The sequence below is a fragment of the Diachasma alloeum genome, unplaced genomic scaffold, assembly GCF_001412515.2.
Source record: "Diachasma alloeum isolate Michigan unplaced genomic scaffold, Dall2.0 Dall_scaffold_00648, whole genome shotgun sequence".
Taxonomy (NCBI): Eukaryota; Metazoa; Arthropoda; class Insecta; order Hymenoptera; family Braconidae; genus Diachasma; species Diachasma alloeum.
The window spans coordinates 232,985-255,748 of record NW_021680780.1 but is presented as its reverse complement, the minus strand read 5'-3'; the positions used below and the strand labels follow the sequence as shown (position 1 = coordinate 255,748).

The 22,764-nt window shown below is 36.7% G+C and overlaps 1 protein-coding gene across 4 annotated transcripts in view; it reads right to left on the bottom strand.

Moving 5' to 3' along the window:
• LOC107043940 (protein Skeletor, isoforms B/C) overlaps positions 1-22,764 on the bottom strand; it is a 46,136-nt gene that overhangs the window by 7,700 nt on the left and 15,672 nt on the right. For all 4 annotated transcript variants that reach the window (XM_015265655.1, XM_015265654.1, XM_015265656.1 and 1 more), the window contains 4 exons: positions 15,557-15,785; positions 14,226-14,337; positions 1,716-1,954; positions 1,453-1,633 (listed from right to left, as the gene is read on the bottom strand). In XM_015265655.1, coding sequence (XP_015121141.1) covers positions 1,453-1,633; positions 1,716-1,954; positions 14,226-14,337; positions 15,557-15,785 — 761 coding nt within the window. The remainder of the gene's footprint in view (positions 1-1,452; positions 1,634-1,715; positions 1,955-14,225; positions 14,338-15,556; positions 15,786-22,764) is intronic.

Sequence of the window (22,764 nt, the reverse complement as noted above, 5' to 3'; positions counted from 1 at the left end):
AATCATTATTGAATGAAAGTGAATCGAATTGCGATGAGTTTTGTCACTGACGCAAAAATTGTAAATAATTGAACGCACTCGTTGATGAATGTAAATTTTTACCGAGTGAAGGCAAATATTTTTCTGGGGATACATCTCCAATTTTTAGGAATTCTCGATTAACTGGAATTACTCGGAGCTTTGGGGATTCAACCACTGAAATTTAAAGTGGAATTTTCCAAGATTTGGGATTTTTCCTGCGCGTAGAAAACGTGTAGAAAAATTTCATAGAAAAACTTGGGAGATTCGATAGAAAATTTGATTGGATTCTATTGAACTTTCTAGTAGGTTTCGTCCGACTCTATTTGCACGTTTTTTTCAATTGAGATGTTCAATGGGAAATATTCTGTAGAAGAAAATCAATAGAATTCGATTTTTGTGTAGTAATTCGTTGAGTCAAATTTCCGAACTTTTTTCGTTTGATTTTTAATTTAATGAAAGTGAAAGAAAAATAGAGTTGAAAAAAATTTCAAAGAAAATTCATGCCGTGGAATTCCTACAGGAAATGTTTCGAAAATTCTTCAACAGAATCAGTCAAAAACTAATGGAATTTTTGATAGAAGTCCAATAGAAATCCAATAGAATTTTCAATCGAATTCGTTAAGTTCCTCGTTCTTGGATTTGTCAGTCGTTCTATTTTAGAATGTCGTAGATTCAAAAAAACTGATTTCTTTCTCTGTGTAACGAATGCAATTGTCCAGCTCACATTCATCACAAGCGCCATTTGACAACTAGTGCGTTAATGTACTATTAATTCTGTGAACAACTGATTTTTTGTTGTTTTTTTCAAATAATTCTTTCACTTACGGGATTATACCACCATGGCGGCTATTCCAGAGTAAATTAGAAATATTTATTCAACTGAAATATGACTGCACAACTATATGGCGAAAGTCGATGAATTTACGAATTTCATGGAGAGTTGCCTACTAATTTTCAAGACAGTGACACTGAATGCGATTTAGGGGAAAAATCATAAAATTTCAGGTTTCACTGAAAACTCAGTAAAATTCCAGAATTTTAAGCAGCATAAAAACGACAATTCCTTAATTTATTTGAATTTCCAATCTAATATGAATATTCAGTGGCAAATTACTTCGAATTTTCTAAATGGCATTCAGTGTCTCTGCCCTAAAAATTTAAGAATACATTTACCGGATTTATCGGATTTTCTATTCATTTTCAGGGAAAAATGGAACTGAAATTTACAGCTCTGTTTGATTTTTCCTCGAAATTCTAAATTTTCAATGACGAAATTCCTTGAAATTTAAAAGTAATAAAATTCGATAAAAAAATTTAACAGCGCAGTGCAGTCGGTTTGAAGAATAACACATTTCTCTAGCACACAAAATGCTCAACAAAAAAGTTCTCTCGATGAATAAAAATTCAATTTCAAATGATTCAATAACTCACTGTAATTTTAGTCTGTCCCAACGCCGGCGGCACATCCAGATCTTTCGGTATCATCACATGTCCAAAATTATGTTTGTACTGGACACACCACACCGACAGCCAGTCAATATCAAACACCGTTAAATTTCCAGGCAGCACGATTTCAATATCCTCCCCCTGGTACCCTCGTAATTTCGTCAAGCTGAAAAATATCGGGATAAACATTCGGCATTACATTGATTGCAATTCCCCTCTCCTCCCCTCGCGTTTTTAATCGGCTTTACCTCCCAATTTCATTCGGAACCTTGGTGCCCATGATATTGGGCTCGGAGCCAGTTCCAACCCAGAAGTAGGCGTCCGGTCCTGCCCCGTCGTAATGCAAATTCGGTATATAAATCGTTTTGCTGTCCAGTATGCTGATGTTGCCGCTTCGCAGTCCGTGAGCGAGACGAGAGAACTCCGGGAGAATTCTGGGCTTCGGGATGTCTAGGTTCGGGGGTATTGCGATGTCGCCAAAGTCCACCTGAAAGGATGAAAAGAGAAAATCTCGTCAGACAAAGAGTTCATATATCTATTGGGAAGGGCGATCCATCATCCCGGCCTGTCTCCTGGGGATTTCCCCCTTCGATAAGTTGTCAGATCGTTAACGAATAAAGTCGGAATATTCGGGGGAATATTCGGCGCAGTCGGTCGCAAGTTTTTTCAAGTTTAGCATTAATTTTTCCTATTTTACTAGTGGACTGTGGTATCGCTGAGAAAGAAGTCATCACGAATGATGAGGGCAGGATATTTATTTATTTTAAAAAATAATTATTATAATAATTATAAATATTATTATTAATATTGTAATTATAAAATTATTTTATAATTATGATCATTATTTATTGTGTTGAATAATAATTATTATTACTATTATAAATAATAGTGATAAATAGTGGAATAGAATACTTTATTTCCTTGATGCTACTGTTACAGTTTTACATCTAATTGATAGCAGTTGAGCAAATATTAATATTGTTGGAATGTTGATTGATTAAGTGTATTTTATAAATTTTTAATGCTTAATATTCTTGATATCATGTAAGTAGGGGCGACTGGGGCAAAATGAACACCTGCTATCTCAGTTTTGAGGCTTTCGCGGCCATGATTATTAATTTCATTAATTAACCCTTTTGATATGATAGATAAATATGGATTTCCGGAATAAATTATAAATGATTTAATTTATTGTGTTCTCATTGTTTTGAACTCGCAATAACGTTTGAAATCAACCCCGGAGATCCCCAGAGTATTTCCTCCTCTTCCAGCTCATGTAAATATTGAAAAAGAAGGCATAGCAGTTAGTAAAAACCCCACAAAATTATGAATATTCTGTGTACTGAACTCCTCTCATTTTCATATGTCAATAATCTCTGCAGCAATCCCAGGCGTCCCTAGGGGTTATTCTCCTCCCCCGACTGATGAGAATATTGAAAAATAATGCGAAGATTTACTTAAAAATTCTGCCTATTGAAAAAACAATGGATATTTTCATTGAGGTATATCCCAAGACGATACTACCCAAAAATTATTTATGGATTTCCGGAAAAAAATCTAAATGATTTAATTTATTGCATTCTCGTAAAGTATTGAGATTTTCTTCTTTTTTTTCTTTTTTTGTTGTTGATGAAGGCAACAATGACTGTTTGAATCAGATGAGAAATTATTTGTTAATTAATTTTTTGAATCAAACAAGAAATGATTTCACGAAATTTCTTCATGTGTAAATAAAAATTTTCTATCAACATTTTATCGAAGATAATATAATATCATTCGATGAGACATTCAACTAAGTTGACAATCTGGCAAAATTAGTTGAAGAGAAATCTTATTCAATTTAATAGTATGAAATAAACAGTGGATTATACATGATAGAAGGAAATGATCGGCAAAATAACCATTCCAATATAAGAGCAATTTCCCATTTGTTTTCAGCAGGTGGGAAATATCATAAACATTATCTATAAAAAATACGGGGACAATCGTAAGAAAAAACTTGTTTTCTCGGTTTTCTACTATTCCTTGAGGCCAATAGCCTGAGATTGAAAAATTAAAAATTAAAATATTCATGCAAGTTCCCCATTGAATTAGTAAAAAAAATCAGGAGAAAATACCGCGAGAAACGCAGACTAATGACGAAAAAAACTAATGGATATTTTCATAAAAATTCTCCCATTGTAATGTCTCAATAATGTCTGCAACCAACCCTAGTAGTTATATCGTTTATCTCATAAGCTGGGATTTATATTTCGGGTATCACGGGGGCCGTCCCCATTACGTCTTCTCCCTCTCGTCACCCCTCGTGATCTAACCCTCGAGGCACTTTGCGTCGTGACGCTGACGTTACCCTCCACCACCTACCGGCTATTATCAACCGACAAGAGCCCGAGGGAGTTGCAGCGGGGAAAAAGTTCCGGGGTACGGAGGAAGTGATCGCGGAGCGACGTATTCGCCTTGACGAGAAAACATTGACGAAATTTTCTCTGCTCCGGCGATCGTGGCCGGGGTGGGATCTGATGGGAGAAGCTGCACAGGGCTGGTTCAACCAAGATAAACCGATTACAGGGGAGAGGTAAAACGAGAAACCGATTATCCGAGATTTTGATGATTTCTTCTGCGGGGGATTCTTGGGACAATCGCGAGTCAGGTGGCGAAGAGAAAAATTAAGAATGAGTTGATGATCTTGAGGGGAGTTCATTTGGGGGGAATGAGCTGCTCTGATTTTGATTTTTTTTTTGTGATTTGAGAATTAAAAAATTGAGGTTCACGAGACATTTTTATTTAGATTTTTTTCAGGCCAAAAAATTTGTTCGTGCCAACATATTCGTATTTTAATAATTTTGTTAATTACGAAATTTCATTGACAGTTGTAGTTTTTCTGGAATCTGCAGTTGTCAGTACGAAAAGAATGACGTTGTCTCATTATATTCGCAACAAAAAATAATAATCCCAGTCACTCAAAAGTAAAAAATTATTATTATTTATGATTCTCATTTATCTGTACTTCCAGGAGGCTATCATGTCACAGGGCATTTTTATTTGGAATTTTCTCATGCAAAAAAAACTCGGACAGTTTCTTTTCAAATTGAATTCAACTTCAAATTGCATATCTCGATAATGAATGGGTTTTTTAAATTAGCTTGTAATACAGCTTTCATTCAAGATTAAAATAGACTTTTATTCGAGTTTTCAACCAGATCGAAAGAATTTTTATCGTTAAAAAATTCATTAGCAACAAAAATGTGCTTGACATTGATTGAATTACAATTCTAAAAATCATGTCGCGAGACATTTTTATTTGAAATTTTCTCATGCAAAAAAACATCTCGACATTTTAAAATCGACTGTAATTCGAGTTTTTATTCAGATCGAAAGCAGAATTTTTTCGTTAAAAAATTCTTTGACAAAAAGAATGAGATCGTCTCATTACATTCTCCAGGAAACACAATAATCCCGTCGACTCGGCACTCAAAGGAAACCTATTATTTACGATCCTCATTTATCTGCACTCCCAAGTGGCTATTACCTCTCACCAAAAATCTTCTCCCATTGATAACCCGAAAAAGCCCCTCCCGTAAATAATTAATACAAATGTCCCACGTTTACAACCGTATCTCCTGATGACGATGCACTTCGCTAAAACAGAAGACAAATAGCCCGTAATAAGTCCATGAATTATGCCTGGACATGTATGAGGGGTTGGTTATAACACAGGGCCAGTGTAGTGTCTCGTTTAACGAGGCACGAAGTGGTCTCAATTTCCGAAACAAGAAACCCACGACGGGCGGTCCCCAGAGGCCTGCTAGGACTCTAGACGTCCTGATAGTGTTGAAATAATGTGGTGTCTCTCTTCGCTCTTCAACCCTCCATTTTTCTCTTGCCGGCCTCCTGTCTCTCCCCCCCAATTCTCGCCTTATCGCGAATATTTCAATTTGTGATGTTTACTGCGAGTGATATTTCAACATTAACATATTTATTCCATTGGAATAAAAACCCTTCACAATTTTTCCTCCATCCGGTCAAGAAAATTCTCGGGAGTTTCATCGTTTTGTACGCAAGAGTAATTACACACTGGAATATTTTTCCTTCGAACTTTCAATGAATTTCGTCATTGAAAATTCTAATTTTACGGAAAAATCAATGGAAACTGTAAACTTGAATTCTATTATTGCAAGAAAATGAATAGAAGTAAAAAAATTCAGGTGAATATATATTTTTAAATTTTGAATTGAGGGGAGACTATTATGAGTTTTAAAAGTCACGGGTTATTAGAGTGAGATTTTTCATACATCGAAGATCATTCATGTAAAATTGTCAAAAAAAATTTCTGAAGGAATCGAGAATATAAAAAAAAATGGTAATAATTTTTAAAAAAATTCTAACCTCTGTTTTTTTTTAAACAAAATAATAAAAATTTTAAATATTTTGAGGATCAACTCTCCATGAAATGCCAATTTTTTCCCACCACTCTCGTGATCTTTCAAATTAATGGAAATCTCTCTTGAATGAATAAAAATTCCGTCGAATCAAAAGCCATCAGCGAGCATTCCCGAGCGTTCACATGTACACCGACCTCCGCAATTTCTCCTCCACCTCCTCAGGGGAATCCGGAGCATCTTATCGTTTCGGTAAGTACAGAAGAGTGGTACACACTCTGGAATATTTTTCCCTCGATCGGGATAAAGAAAAATCAGCGAGTGGCAGCAAGGGCTTCTCCCCCGGCATTTTCCGTTTTGTCTTTTTCTCCTATTTTATTTTCGCTCGCAGGAGTGGGGGACAAAATTTATCCGGGTTCCTCTGTCTGGTATTTTGGCCTACAGTGTGGCATATACTTGGAGGGTTTTAGTGGGCGTTACCCAACTGCGGTGGATACCTGGGTAACTTTCGCAAGCCCTCGTCCAATGGGCTACGTTTCCCACGAAACTGCTCAACGGCTGGAATGAGACGGAGTGACAGAGAGGTAACCCAAGTGGTGAAGGTAAGAGGTAATCCAGGGACTGCTCAGGAGAGGGTGGCGGAGACCAGAGAGAGTGTAACAGCGTGAAAGCTCACCGTGCGCGCGCATTTTGCCTCGGTTAAGGTGACTCCTTTCCACGAGGAGCACTGAAAATTATAACTTTTCCGGGGTAACTGTGCGCCGGAGTCAGGGGTCGTGGTGAATGTATATAGAGACTGGGGAGGAATGATGGCACATCCGTGGTCCACAGTTTGGACGCCAACTTTGGTCTAGTTTGGTATTTCTTTATTTTCCAGCGGGGGCCACCAAGTTTTCTCATATTTACGGGCATTTGTCGGAGTCTCGTCTGTCGCTGGCACTATTTCCACTCGTTTTCGCTTGGTTTTGATGACGGGGAGGTGGGAGTGAGGTCTTAAATGAGAGTTGTTTTTGTATTTTGGGAATCAAAGGTGCGATTTTCCCATTTTTTAACTCTAATTTTATTGAAGTTCATCTTCAAGCTCTAAATCATAATTTGAAAATCAATGAAAACTGTCAATTTCAGGTCAAAATTTGGTGTAATTTGATTTTCTTCATTATTCACGATTGTTTTACTTCTAAATCAAATTCAATGTAACTCTTCAGAGAAATTTCAACTTTCTAATTACGTATTTCTTTATTTTTTAGCGAGGGCTCAGCAATTTTTTCATCTTCACTCGCATTTGTTGTAGTACATGAAACCTTTCTTCATAAATAAATGATTAATAGCAACTTGTCAATTATTATTATTTAATTAATGTTTTTCTTCTTCTTCTATTCGTCATGATTATATCCTCAATCCCAAGAGAGAAGCAAACACTATAATCCTCTTCTGTCATTATTATTATTATTATTATTATTATTATTATTATTATTATTATTATTATTATTATTTTAATTGACTCCCTGCAGTCAATTAATACAATTATGCATTACGCATTATCATAATAAACTCATAAACATGATGATAACTCGCAATTTAAACTGGATGTTGAATAATTTGGATTTGCGCTCAATTATTCGCTAATGTGTATTAATCAAACTAAAATTGGTATTCTGTGGGAGGTATAATGTGGGGGCGAGGTGGAGGTATTGGCCGAGCGGGTAGATCCTCAACCAAAGGTCATGTCACTATATCCCTGCGTGGGAGACTACTTGAACACTATACTTCGGATATTTCACGATTATGAAATTTCGTTGTATTTTCAAAGTTTTTTTCATTACTGTTTTCATCAGTGTGTGGGCGCACTCCAAGAAGAATATTTACAATGTTTGCAGTTTATTCCGTGGGATGGAGTCTATTCGGTGCGTGGGCACGCATTGTTCGATGTTCATAAGGGTAAATAGTTCGTCGTAAAGGTAATCAAGAGGTGGATGTGGGCGAGGTGGTTTTTTAGTATGCAGATTTTCCCTCGTGGAAAAATATATAAAACAATTGTATCAACAATAAATAATAAACAATATAAACAATTATTTCTGTGGGGAATTATTTAAAATGATTTAAATAATAATAATAGTAGCAATAGTAATAATAATAATAATAATAATAATAATAATAATAATAATAATTTGATATTTATTTATTATGCATTAAATAAATAATTTATTTTTATTATTTTTATTATTGTCATATAAATTTATAAATCAGGCTAATGCCATACATAAAATTTATAATTTTAGGTTTTGATATTTCATATATGAAAGGGGAAACAATAGGTGAATTCCAAATGAATTATTGCGGAATGTGGAAGGATGGAGAGTGCAATTGAGCGCTCGTGGATATTTTCAGTGATTTCGACGTTAATTAGTCATCCACGAAATAATCGAATGATTTATTTCATCCTCTATGATTTCATCAAATGAATTATTCCTTCGGGTCTATAGAAAGAATGAAAAATATTGTTTAATAATTATTAAATTAAAAGAATGAAGACCTGAAGAATTTCACATCAAACTTATTTCGTCCAGTTTTTTTTGTGAAAATAGATCAGTTTAAATGAAGATTTGAAGAAATTCAGTGGACAAAAAATCGTAATTTTCTGTGTTTCGATAGCAGAACGAAAGATGACAAAATGAAAATGATGATTTCTCCCTCATTTCCACAATAGCGAAAATATCCCGTGGAAACCCGGGCCAAGGCAGAATCGACCGGCTTCATCACGTCGTAATATCGTGCCGCCCAGCCTTGGCGCATGCGTCCCACCCCATCCACACACTCTACCCCAATATTACCAAAGTTGAACATGCGATATGACGATGTGAATGCGAGTGCCTACAGGGAAGAGCCCTCACATCTACCCTCAACCCTTCCACCCGCGTCCTCCGGCGCTCGCAGCACCTCTCAATCGTCGGGTGATCCGACATTATTCGCCGATCGTAGCAAAATCTGCGGCTAAAGTCCGGAAGCTACGGGAAAGAAAGAGAGAAGAAGGGGCGGGGGGCTGGTGGCACATACTCGACTCGGCTTTTAAGCCTTGACATGTTCATCTCGACTGAGGTAATAACGATTATATCCAAGGATGCAATCCAAAGGGGATTTTTTATTTTTCTGTTTTTTCTGGGGAAAAATATTTACTTTTTCGTCGGGATTAGGAACTCTATTTCATGATTTATTTGATGATTTCATGATGATGATCCGTTTTTGCAGCATTTGGAGAGCTTTCCCGAAAGAAAGAATTGTTTTTTTTTATATTTTGGAATATGCACTGGATTTTTTTGGTTTGATATACTTGAAATAAGGGGAAACCCTATTAATAATCAGGGAAAAGTGGGATATTATAATTAATAGGGATTTTAGTTGGCCGAGTCATTACTCTTTCACTTCTTGAATATTCGTATTTTTGTGAAGATGATTTTTTCATGTGAGAATTGGTGGTTAATGTTATTTTTCTTCGTTAAAATCCAGCATTTTTAGTTGAATGTTCGAGCATTCAAAACCCATTAGATCCAGGTTGCAGAATATTTTGCAGTAATTTCATTATTCAAAGTGTTGAAGATCCAAATTATACACTGTCCTGATTTCAGGACAGTGACACTCAATGCGATTTAGGGGAAAAAATCATGAAATTTCAGGTTTCACTGAAAATTCAGTAAAATTCCAGAATTTTCTGGTTTCCTATTTATTTTCGGGGAAAAATGGAACGGAAATTTACAGTTCTGTTTGATTTTTCCACGGAATTCAGAATATATTCATATTTTCCTGAAGATCATACCTTTCTTTTTATTTATTTATTTATAATAATAATAATAATAACTAAAAAGAATTATTATTATTATTATTATTATTATTATTATTATTATTATTATTATTATTATTTTGATTTTCATAAGCCTCCCACACATCACCAGTCAACAACCCCCACCTCCCCAATGAAAATTCCCGAAGCAATAATCAATTAACTCAAAATTTGAAATCCGTAATAAGTGTATACAACCGAGGAGTACGGTAACACGCCTCCGGTTATTAATATCGGTACGTAACCACCCATCCAGCCACCCCCGCCGGAATATACTCACGAGAGTTTAGTGGAACGTGGGTATGAGAGGGGAATGGTTTTCCGATGAAACGTAGAGTGTTATTATAGTGCAGATGAGACAGTGCAAAAGGGGGCGTTGCTTCCTGGGTCCACTTGGATGCCACCAACAGTTTACCATGGGGCGTACAGTGTCTCTGTTCCTCTTACACCGAGTCTAAGGGAGTTGGGGTTTGCCCCGGCGAAAGCTACCCAACGACAATGCTTAATTAACGCGTCACCATTGATGAAGGGTGCCGACGTTTGCAGAGGACTCTAATACTGTTGGAGGACTGTAAGCAGATGAGAATTTGGCAGACGGTCTGATACGGAGATTCTTTGGGGCATTTGGGATTATTTAATTTTATTTTTGTTTGGTTTGCTTTGGTTGGTGTAGTCGCGGGTGGGGGAAGGTTTTTTTTGCAAAATTTAATTGGGGTGAAAACGGGGTAAAACGGACTTTTGGGAATTTCAGAACATATTTGTTGATGTTTACGGAATTATTATTTGATGTGAAGAAAAAGGAAAGTAAAAATCAAGAGTATTTGAATAAACACATTCGTGTAATTCAAATACAGCATTTCTCTGAGTGTGAAATGAAAAAACTGTGAAATAAAATTGGGAAGTATTTTTTTTTCATCATAAAATGATAACCCAATTGCAATTTTTGAGGAATACTTCATTATCTCCCAATTAATTGACATAAAATTTCTCATAATTAGAGTTTCAAACTATTTTTTAAACAATTCTCATTTATGTATTCATTTGTAATAAGAAAATGTTTCGATTTTTTTTGCTTCCGAATGGAATTATTGTATTCCTCAAAATTAAATTTTCTAGTTTTTCGTGTTAGGATGATTAATTCTGGGTTCAGGAATCAGAATATGATGTTTATTTAATTAAATTCAAGTGCAAACGGGGTAGAATGCACACTCTTGTGAATTAGCCTTCAATAAATAGAGAAAATTTCCTTTTTGCATTCCTCAGACCACTGAAAAGCGTAGAAAAGACAGTTTCAGAGAGCACCTGACCCCTCCCACATCCCAAGAATACTCTATCCATTGGATTCAATTCATACATCCCACTCGGACTCGATATCTCCACCCGATGAATCTCTGCCTTTCTTCAAAGGAAAATATCGCAGGATTTCACTCGAGATCTCTCTTTCTTCCACTCCCCCCAACATTTTACCCATCGACGTTCTCTCCCGGCTTATCCACAACAATACACTTCGCTTCATCTTCCTCATGGCGCGGGGAGAGCCTGATTGACAGACGGCTACTTGATATCCCATCGTCGAAACTCTCAAAATTGCTCCTTTTGATTTTTCAGTTATGATCACGTCAATGTCGGATATTTTTATTATTCTACGCTGACATATTCCCGGGGTATTTCACGGACGGGGGATGAAGCTTTTCTGACAGCCTCGTTCATCATTGTATTTTATAATCAATTAAAACTGGGCTGTCATAATTAATAAGCAGTACTTTTGATCAAATTTAGTCTCCATGATTTTTCTATTGATGATTTTATTTTTTATTGATAAAAAAAAATCATCTTTTTATTGATTTATTATTTTTTATTCATTGATTTTATTGATTAAAGAAATTACAGAACGGTTACACTACTACACTGTTAGAAAATTACTCTTGGATCTTGTTATTAATAAATCAGCCAATTTTCTTGAATATTCAATGAAATTTGATTTCTCAGGTTCATACGACAATGAAAATTACTGAAAATCGTGGAAATTCCGACAACTTTTCTTCTGAATTTTTAATCTCTTGAAAATTCAATTGAATGTAATGCTTCAATTGAATTTTCACGATTACAATACTACACTGGTAGAAAATTACTCTTGGATCTTGTTATTAATAAATCAGCCAATTTTCTTGAATATTCAATAAAATTTGATTTCTCAGTTTCATACGACAATGAAAATTACTGAAAATCGTGGAAATTCCGACAACTTTTCTTCTGAATTTTTAATCTCTTGAAAATTCAATTGAACGTAATGCTTCATTTTCGCGATAGGTGTGACAATCCAAATTTTCAATGAAGATTCAATGATCAGTCATAGTGAAAAACCTCATTTCAACTGAAATTGAATTCAAATTCCGAATATTGAAAATTGAAATGCACCTGTTACGTAAATTTCAAAAACTTTTGATTTTCCAATTATGATCACGTCAATGTCGGTTATTTTGATTATTCCACGCTGAAATGTTGCGGGAGTATTTCACGGACGTGGATGAAGGTTTTCCGACAGCATTGTTCATTGTTGTATGACAGAGCTCGTCACGCTCAGCGAATTCCCCCGCTTCCGAGAGGAAAAAGCACACGATTCCGTTTCTTCATGTTAAATAACTGGATGCTGGGCATCTTGCGAGACTCCATGCGCGGAATAAAGGGGGGATCCCTCATGCCCCGGGGCGCCATATCCATCCGGCACGCGTCATTGACCACGAATGTAGCCGTCCCCAACGATATTCGGCCTAGCCCTTTTCATCTCAATTCCACCCCCTTGGGGCTCTATTCATCTCCACGGCTTCTTCCAAAAATCCGGTTATCACGCTGGGATCAGGAATTAACGATGGTTAAGCTCTTTAATGATTCGGAGTTGAGTTTTATGTTGCGATAATTTGATCAAGCATCTTCGTTCGTCGACGCAGAATGCCAATGAAAAATTGATTCAATAAATAAATAATAAATTAGAAACTATCAATTTTAACTGGTAATTTTAATAATGACATAATAAATTGGCAATTTGCTTCCGAATGGAAATTCTGTGACGCATTTCTGTGATGTATTTGAACTTTAATTCGATGATTTATTGCATTCAATATTGCCGCAATTTTTAAATGAATAGAAACATTTTTCTGGCTATTCTACATGAATGGCGCAATTTTTTATTTAAAAAATTACGAAATTAGCTGTGTAGGAGCCGATTAAAAAAAAATCAATTCGTAATTGTTATCGTACACATTTTTTCTAAAATTTTGAAAAAAAAGAAACCTCTGTAGCTGAAAAATTAGAGGCTCTGGACTATTTTTAACATGTTCAGCGTCTGCGGGGCAAACAAACAATAAACAATCAATTTTTTAGCACTAATTATTCATTTTTCGACATATAATCGATCTTCAATGTATGAGAAATCATATTCCAATAGCCCGCGACTTTTAAAACTCATAGCAACCTCCCCTTAAATGCTTAATTAGAGAATATTCTCCTCCCATTTACATAGCACGAAAGAAAAATATATTCTGCAGAGATTTTCGGTCTTGTTTGACAACGAAAAAAAGTGTTAATGAAGGCTGGAGGATGCTGAGGGCATCCTAAGTGAGTTCGTGATGAGAATACTGAAATAATGGATTTTCTGAGTGTCAGGTGATTCTGAATGATGCATGAATTATGGTACCCCTCCCCCCCCCCCGGGCGGGGGCTCGGGCGATAATTTCTTTTCAATTTTATAATCCACCCGAGAATGTAGATGTAATACCGTAATTGCGAGAGGAGCCTTCGAGGAAGAAGAATGTGTACTTGGCAATGTCGTCTATCTTCATCGAGGGTTCCATCGTTCGAGAGGAAACAATTACATGAAGCTGATAATGGAGGAGGTCTCCTGGGAATTCTCTTGCTCTGGGGGACAGTAGCTTCTCTTACGCAAGAGACATCATGTGTCATGGAAATATCATGGAAATATCATTCATTACTCGGGAAAAATGTTATCGTAGATCGATAAAAAATAGCGATTCAAAAATTCTATTTGCGAAAAGTTTGAATATGTGTAATTGAAAAATTTTTTGTTGCCGTGTTTCCTCTTGTGAAGATGGGCGAGAACGGTCTTTGTGTCATTTCAAATTAATTTTAAATTACATAATAGTAATCTGAGAAAATTTTTAATCTCCAATTCTCAATTTCTGTCATTTCTTCTATTCATTCTGTTAAAAGACAAGGATGGAAATCGAATTTGGGTATTCATCTATTATTCGAAAAATATATCGATTTTAAAGCTTTACGAAGAGATTGAAAGATGAAATTTTTAGTTCTTGCTGCCCACTGTTTTTTACATTTTTTGAATTTTTCCTCGCTGAAATATTAATATCCCTCTAATAATTGAGGAAAAGAAGGGATTTGAAGTTCCTGCCGACGTAAGAGAAGAAAAAAATCCATTTTCATTGATCTTCAACATATCTCCTCTTCATTCAATGTTGTAACTTGTGAATTGAGGAAAAAAACGTATATTATCATGAATAAACAAAACTCACCGTGAATCTTCTGCACCAGACGCTGAGCCACTTGATATCCCTTATCCTCTTTCCCTGCGGTAGTCTGAGGATAACGTCAGTATTGTTGTAAGCCTTGAGAACTGGTGGATCCCTGTAACCGAGAGAGCAAAATAACTCACGTACAAATAAAAATTGATTCTTCCCTTTAAAGTCTCAGCACTCGTTGAAAGCGAATGGTTTTCCGATAGCAATAGTCAGGGAATCGCGACGAGGGTGGCTGGAAAGGCCTTGAAATGTTTACTCAGAGAGGGCGGAGGCTCGTGGAAATCGATCTCTCACCGAACTCGAGGGAAAAAAATTCGGGAATCCCTGTATTCCCTGGAGTTGTTCAGATATTGGAAACAATATTTCGGGAGTTTTGGATCAACTCACGGGCGAAATCCTAATCCTCGGTGTGAATGTAGAGAAAATGTCGAGATTTGATAACTACACTCGGAAAAACAACTATTTCTAATTAAATAAAAGCTTTTTATTTGGAATTTTTTGGGGGAAATTTCTGAATTGATTTTTTTATTTCTATGAAAATATTTTAATTATGTGGGGTCATTAATTGATTCGAAATGAATTCTCTATTGGAATGAAATAATAATAATTTGAGAATAATAATAATAATAATTTTTTGTAGCAGCAGGAGTAAAACGTGAATCGTCAGTACGAAATTCATGAGATAATTGAATTCTAATTTAAATTGTGAATTTTTAACGACGAAATTTCCCCGAATTTCAGTGGAACTGTTAGTTGATGAAAATTTCCAAAAAATGTGTCGATAATTATAGCAAAAAAATTTTGATAGTACATATTTTGGACTGTGAGTCAGCAATCTTTTAAAATTCCAATTTTTTCATTGACTTTTCAGCTCTCCATCGATTTCACTCACAGAATGTCAATTCCCTCACGCCTTTCAAATATTTAAGGAGGAAAATAAAATTAATTTCCAGGCACATGTCATTAATTTTCAGGAATTTGAATAATCCTCAATTGTCATATTTGCGATTGTGAAATTTAGGGATATTGCCACGAGTGTTCAGGGAGTGTTCGCTAATTTTGAGAATCATGTTACCGATTTTCAGGGACCTATCTCTAATTTTGAGGAATTTCTCGCCAAATTTCAGTGATAACAATCACTGATAATCAATTGGTAATAGATTTCTCAAAATAACTGACATCTTCTGAGCAATAATAGTACATTAGAGCCGAAGCGGAGGCCTGTACTCACATTCGTAGAAACCGAAGTTTAATTTCGACTGATCTACAATATTTTAAAAACTTTTTTCTGCGTTCAAAATGATAATTCAGGAATTTTCGCTGACCTGCCAGGGTAATCCTCCGGATACGGGACAATGTCACCCTCAGGACTAGGTCTCTGGCTGTCTCCAATCCAGAAGAATGCGTCCGGGGCATTCCCATCGTACGAAAATCCCTTGATGAACATTGTTGTCTCGTCAATTGCATAGACCGTCCCCGTTATTCCATGGGCATAGACCCTCAGTCTACCAATCTCAGCGCCATAATAATTCCTACGTCTCTCCCTGGCATATCCTGTGGAAAATCAAATGACAATTTAATTTCTCGAATTTTAGGTGAATAGATTTGCAGGGAAACTTGGCATGAATTCACGTCCACTTTAACGTGACAAGCCATATTGGATGCTTTCATGCATTCATGCTCGTGTTTCTGACGCACCGATGCTCAAGAACAATGGGCCCCGGGAATGGGAATATCCAGTGGCATGATAGTTTATGGAGGTAACATCCAAATGGATGTAATATTTTTTTTTTTCATGGAAATAGGGGCTTTTTTGAGGTTTTCAATAATTTTGCGACTCTCTCATGTGGAAATTGGAGGTTTTCAGGTTCAATACAGAAGAAGTGTGATAAAATTGGCCGTTCATGGAGCGTATTTGGGAAATAAAAAATGGCGATTATCGTGATTCAATTGAAATCATATCGTTTTGAAATTAGTTGAATCGAAAATTATGATATCGTGATTTTTCATTTGACAATAGCCCCTACAGGGGGGCATAATATAATCCTGCAATTGTTCAATGTCGCCGAAATAATACATTTGAATCATATAAAATTCATTTGAAATTTTTCTATTCATTTCAACAGTATTTTTGCTGACAATTAATAAACTTATTCGTTCATTCCAATGTTAATGTTCTAATTAAATTCAATAAATAATCAATTCCTTGAGCAACAATCATCTGACGTGAATAAAAGCTTTATTCGAGTTATTATTCATAAATTCGTCGATTTCATTCAAATGAAATCTTGATTGAATCGATTGATTGATTGATTAACTAATAATTTCCAGTAAATAATTTCTCTGGGTTATTTTCTCCGAACAAGGCCCTTGAAAAAATCGTCGCACCTCTTGTGGATCCGATAATATCAATCAACAAATCATTGACTCATTCCATTCACTTCATTCAAACAGTTCTCCCAGCACTAGTAATAATCCCCACAGATTAATATATTCAGAACGCCCGTTTCCCACGATAAACCACGCACCACAGCCTCTGCGAACGCGGTATTTTGTTCAACAACGTCAATATGAATTCCTCCAATGTCCCTTCATTCGCCAGAATTTTTTCCCCGTCGATAGCGTCAGGCGTCATGTTATTCGGAGGACATGCAGAGGGTTGAGGGAGAGTGGGACGATAATAACGTCGGACACGCGTCTCGCTTATCCCCAACGGGCTGTATTATATCCGCGTTGCAGGTTGTAACGAGGGGCGAAACGTGATGAGAACCCATCGAGTAAAATCATGCCCCCCCGCCGGTTCTGTCTCCCTAGAAACTCTTACTCCCCCATTTACACCTCATTGTCATTTTTGTGTATGTGTATCAGCGTTATCTGATGGGCGGTAGGCAAATCGTGAGCCTTTTGTTGGCTTGGGGAGGCAGACTAATGGATCAGCGATAAACGAAGTTGGTTGGTGAAGGGAGGGCGAAATTATTTTGATGCATTCGGTGATGAATTTCATTTTTGACGATTGTCGGGGCCACGGCGGATGAAGATCTGGGAACTGTCCAGGATTTTTAGGGAATTTTTACTCCAGTTCGAGGCGTCCGCAATTCACGTTTTTCGATGCAGAATGCCAATGAAAAATTGACTCAATAATTATTAGGATTATGGCGATAAATGAAAACACTCGTGATTGATTATTTGAATTCAGTAGCGAAGCGGTAAACCGAGTTAAGTCGTTTTTTACTATTGGCTAGTTTTTGACGAATATCTCGGAATCTAAAAGAGATAGAAAGATTTTTGTCATGACCTTTTTTGTAGAGCCAATAGAGCGTAATAAAAAAAGTCATGAGAAAAATTTTGCTATCTCCCTTAGATTCCGAGATATTCAGCAAAAACTGGCTAATAGTCAAAATCGACTTAACTCGGTTTACCGCTTCACTACTGAATTTAACTGGTTTTATTAATGAGGGCACGTCTTTACTCTTCAAAGCTCTCCGAGAGACTGATTCGACACAAAGAAATTGGTGACGAACTCTGGTCAAAAATCTGGTCCATAAAGAGGCATTCATCCCACTCCTCCACTCTACTGAGACTAAACAAAATTCTTATAAACACCCTGACTCCGGTGTTATTAAACATACAATCCATACCAAGAAAAATGAACTCATTAGAGATGGCTTTTTGCCTTCATCTACGTCTCACTCATATAATAATTCCAACAATAATTAAATAATAAATTAGAAATGTTAATTGGTAATTTTAATAATGACATAATAAATTGGCAATTTGCTTCCGAATGGAAATTCTGTGACGCATTTCTGTGATGTATTTGAAATTTAGTTCGAAATGTGCAAATTGAAATGTAATTATTCAGATATGCTTAAATAAAAAAAGCCTAAATAAATAAAATAAAAAATAAAAAATATATATGATAATAATAAAATAATACAACATAAGTGTTGGAAATGAAAATGAAAAAAAACCTGTTTTCTAAAAACTTTATACATCCGCAATTTAATTGCAATTTCCCATAACCGAGAGCCCAAAAAATGTCTCTCCAAGCCAAATAATTATCCCTCACCCTCTCCCCTCAGCAAAAAACTTTCCTCGCTTTGACTGTTCGTTGAAATGAGAGCATTAACGAGACTAACCGAAATTCCCCTCCTCAAAAAGAAAAGGTCAGATAGTTGGATAGTTGGACAGAAGCTCCTCTCCTCGGGCTCTCGGGGGCTGTAACGAGTACATAGACTCGAAAGAAAGAGAGGAACGGGCGGCAGAGGATGGCACACGCTGATTTTAATCAAGATATGGCCTGCCAGAGAGCCGACGTCGGATCGAGCCTCTCTGGGCTTATCGATTTTTCAAAGCGCTCATCCCGATGAAGTGGCGGGACTGGATGGCAGCGGCGGTGGGGGGGATTGAACAACGTGTGGTTACTGCTCCCTTTGGCGCTAAGTAGACAGATGAATATTTTCTACTCCAATTTCTTTCATCAGAGTCATATGAACATGGAAAAACATCTCGTCGTCCCGAGATTGAGACACGGATTCGTCGGATAATTTCTAACTCAGTGGATTCTTCACAAAGAATTTGATTCGCACGTACTAGTTCACAAAAGTTTCAGCGGGATCGGATTACAAGGAGCCGCAGGGGTTGTAATCCTGGAAAAGCATCAGCACTCACTTCCGCGTATTATCGTGTCTCTTTGACTTCTACGATGTCTTCTACTTCGAGCGGGGGATTAAATTGTCTGGGGCTCCGTGCGGCAATTGTAATGTGAAGGAATTCATTGTTCTTTTACACCCGGAGAAATGATTTATTCGGATTGAGTGAATGGGTTTATTTTTGAAGATTGCAATGAGGTTCTTATGGAGCATTGGAGTCGATTTTTGTTTACGTTTTCATCTACGTCAAATAAATAGTTTTTTAGGATAAAAATGTGACGTTGATTCGTTGGAATGAATGAATTATTTATTTTGTGTAGGCGACATTTTTTGATTAAAATGTTGTTGAATTGAATTGAAAAATTCTGACTGAACAGTTTCATTTTATTGGAATGAGCCATTTCTCTGGGGTATGAGGAAGATTTTTTATTTGTCTGAATTGAAGGGAAAGATGTAGTCAAAGGGACGATTAATGGGGACCTTTTCATGTGACAGTCAAAGATCGTTTTATTCTTCATTTTTCAGTCATTTCTGGTGCAATAAAAAGACGCTTCCATTTCTTTCGGTAAAATTGATGATGTACTGTTGGAAAAAAAATGAAATTTCGTGGACAGATGATTACCAATTTTCAGGGCAGTGAAAATTGGTAGAAGAATTATGAAATTTCTGATTTCACTGAAAATTCACTAAAATTCCAGAATTTTCTGGTTTTCAATTCATTTTCAGGGAAAAATGGAACGGGAATTTACAGTTCTGTTTGATTTTTCCACGAAATTCTGCATTTTCAATGACAAGATTTCCTTGGCACGAAAAATTCAGACAAAAATTTTTAACAATGCAAATAGAATCAACTAAAGCGGGATTTTTATTTGAAATAAAAAAAAAATACATATTTTTTTTATTAGTTCATTGAATTCGATAGCAATTATTCATGGAATCACTGTTAAAAACCCCAAAAATGTCCTTAAAATGCCTGAAAAATTCGCGATTTACCACAATATTTTCTACAAATCGAATTTAAAAAAATCGAAAGATGATCTCTACTGAGGAACTCTCTACCGTTGGCCCTCAGCTAATAACCCCCCCGAGTAAAATACTCGTCACCCCCCGCCGGCGTCATCCGTTATCATGCCCCCTATTGGAGCACTGCGCCATAAATTCCGGCTCGTACGAGAGAACACGATCGTTGAATTTCACCTGCTATGCATAAACCAGTGTACCGCGGGGACAATCTACGAATTGCACGGGAAAAATATTGCGACGGGATGTACGTCTGGGGTGGGTGATGCCGTGGAGGGACGAGGGGGTGAGTCTTAATGCATTTGGCGAGGCAGCCAGCCACGACTGTACGCATCAACGGCCACCCTTTTCGCAAGCTCGGCATTCGCCTCGACCCTCTCCCATTGTACCATCTCTCTCGGGTTTTTCGTTCTCTCCATCTCTTATCTACCTTCCTACCCTCAGACTGCTTCATCGAATGCGCGAGCCCTCGACGACATAATGGCTCTAAAACGAAGCGCAAGGGCAGGGGGAGAGAGGTCTCTCACTCATTCATCGTCACTCACTCACCCTCGGATTTCTCTCCCGTTGGCCCCCGTATCACAGACGAAATCCGTAATCTCTTAACGGTCGCAAAACGATGGAAAATATCGGGGTTTTAGTTTCCCAGTCGATGTGAAAGGGGAGTGACGATTGAGTTTCGAAGATTCGATCAATTTACGTTGAGTGCCGGATCAAAAGCTTCAGATTAAGTTACGGATACAGTTTCATCTTCTAATGTGTTTCGCTGGGAGGTTAGGCGAGATTGCTTTATTTGCAGGAGTTTAGAGAGAGCTTGATACGAATTACGTTTAATCGGTTGATATTGGCTTCAATTTTTGGGGGATTGACCGCACGGTTTGGGCGCCAACACTGGGGGCTTTGCAGGTTTTTTTGCAATCATTCGTCACTTATTGATGGAAAAAATGGCAAAATTATTTTTGGAATATTGAAAGACGTTCAAGTTCAATCAATTGAATTTCACTACACTGTTGAAAATTTTTGTCTGAAATTTCTGGTAGACTTTTTTGGAAATTTTTATCGAATTTAATTATCCCTGAAATTTCAAGGGATTTCGTGATTGAAAATTCAGAACTTCGGGGAAAACTCAATGAGAACTGCAAATTTTTGTTCCATTTCGTCATTAAAAATTAAGAATTTCGTGGGAAATTCAAAGAGAACTGCAAATTCCAGTTCCATTTTTCCCTGAAAATTAATGCTATTTAAGGGGAAAAATCGGGAAATTTCAGATGTCACTGACAATTCAATGTAATTTGGCACTGAATATTCATATTAGATTGGAAATTCAAGTAAATTAAGGAATTGTCGTCTTTATGCTGTTTACAATTCTGGAATTTTCAGTGAAACCTAAAATTTCACGAATTTTTCCCCTGAATCGCATTCAGTGTCACTGTCCTGAAAATTAGTCGACAACTCTCCATGAAATTTCATTTTTCTTTCTAACAGTGTAATTTTCATTGAAATTTGAAAAATAATTGCAATTATCATTTAACAATCGATTCTAAACTTCTGAATTTGATTTTTGGATTATTCAAATCGCCCTAGTAAAGCTAAAAAGGCGTAAGTGGTGTGTATAACCATAGATCTTACGCCCCTCTCCGACGACGAAACAATTGTCAATCTTCCAAAGTCAGGTACTAATTTATTAAATATTTAGAAATTTGATAAATTTGATTGATGATTAATTTAATAAAAAAATTGAAAATTCTCCAATATAGTCAACTGATTTTGTACGTAATGAAATGATCTGAAATCTACTTTACAATTTTGTCTGTACTGTTGAAAAAATTTGGTTGAATTTTCCGAAAAAAGACCTTGAGTTCGATTTACAGGGAAAAAGTCAATGCAATTTCAAGTTTCCCTGAAGGTTCAAGTAAAGTGTCAATTTTTTATCGGCAGGAGGACATAAATTTCCCAATTGACATGAGTTCGGGAGTGAAAATGCATATTCACTTCCAAATTCCCTTGAATTTCCAGAAAATTCCTTAATTTTTTTTGGAATTCCCCCAAAATTCGAAAAGATCCGGAATTCAATGAATTTTCCCGGCACAATTAAACTGAAATTTACAGTTTCCACGAATTTTTCCCCGAAATTATGAATTTTCAATGGAAAAATTCCTTGAAATGTTTAACAGTTTAACTCTGTTCCTCAATACATATGGCGTGACCCTCGGCACTACCTATACGTTAATTTCATTTGTCCCAATGTGGAGCATGACCCGGGTCGCCATTTTGTTGCAAAAAGAAGAGATAAGAGCGAGGGAGAGGGAGAGGGAGAGAGACAGGGAAAGAATTACATTTAAACCCGGGGAGTGAGAGTCGCGTGGCTGGAAGTAGGCCATGGTTGTACGCTCTTTCCACTGCTTGGCGCGCCGGCTCTCTCGTTAGGTATAGCTTCGTACTATAATCCCGCGTATGTGCACAGGTTGCACGAGTGGAAACGAGAGTATGCCCGTGGGCCATCGGCGCGATTCAGTGCGATACTCCGAGGACGGTTCGCGTGGAAATCCAGAGCAATTGCCAGGGACGCTGAGAATGCTCGAGTGCGGCAGTCCTTGCGATACAATTGCTTTCTGAAAGATTTTATTGGCGGAGTTTTTTCATGTGAAAACAGGCGTCAATGCACAACACGCTGGAGCATTAAATTCCTACACTGAGAAAAAAAATTTCTAATATCTGAAACATATTTTCTTGAGACAAGTAATTTTTCTTCAATTGTTTAATTCTCCTAGGCATCTCAACTTTCAAAATATTCTTGTACTCAAGTATGATTTTGTTAAATACCTTCCCGTATTTATTGTTTTAGGGGAGGGTGGGGTAAA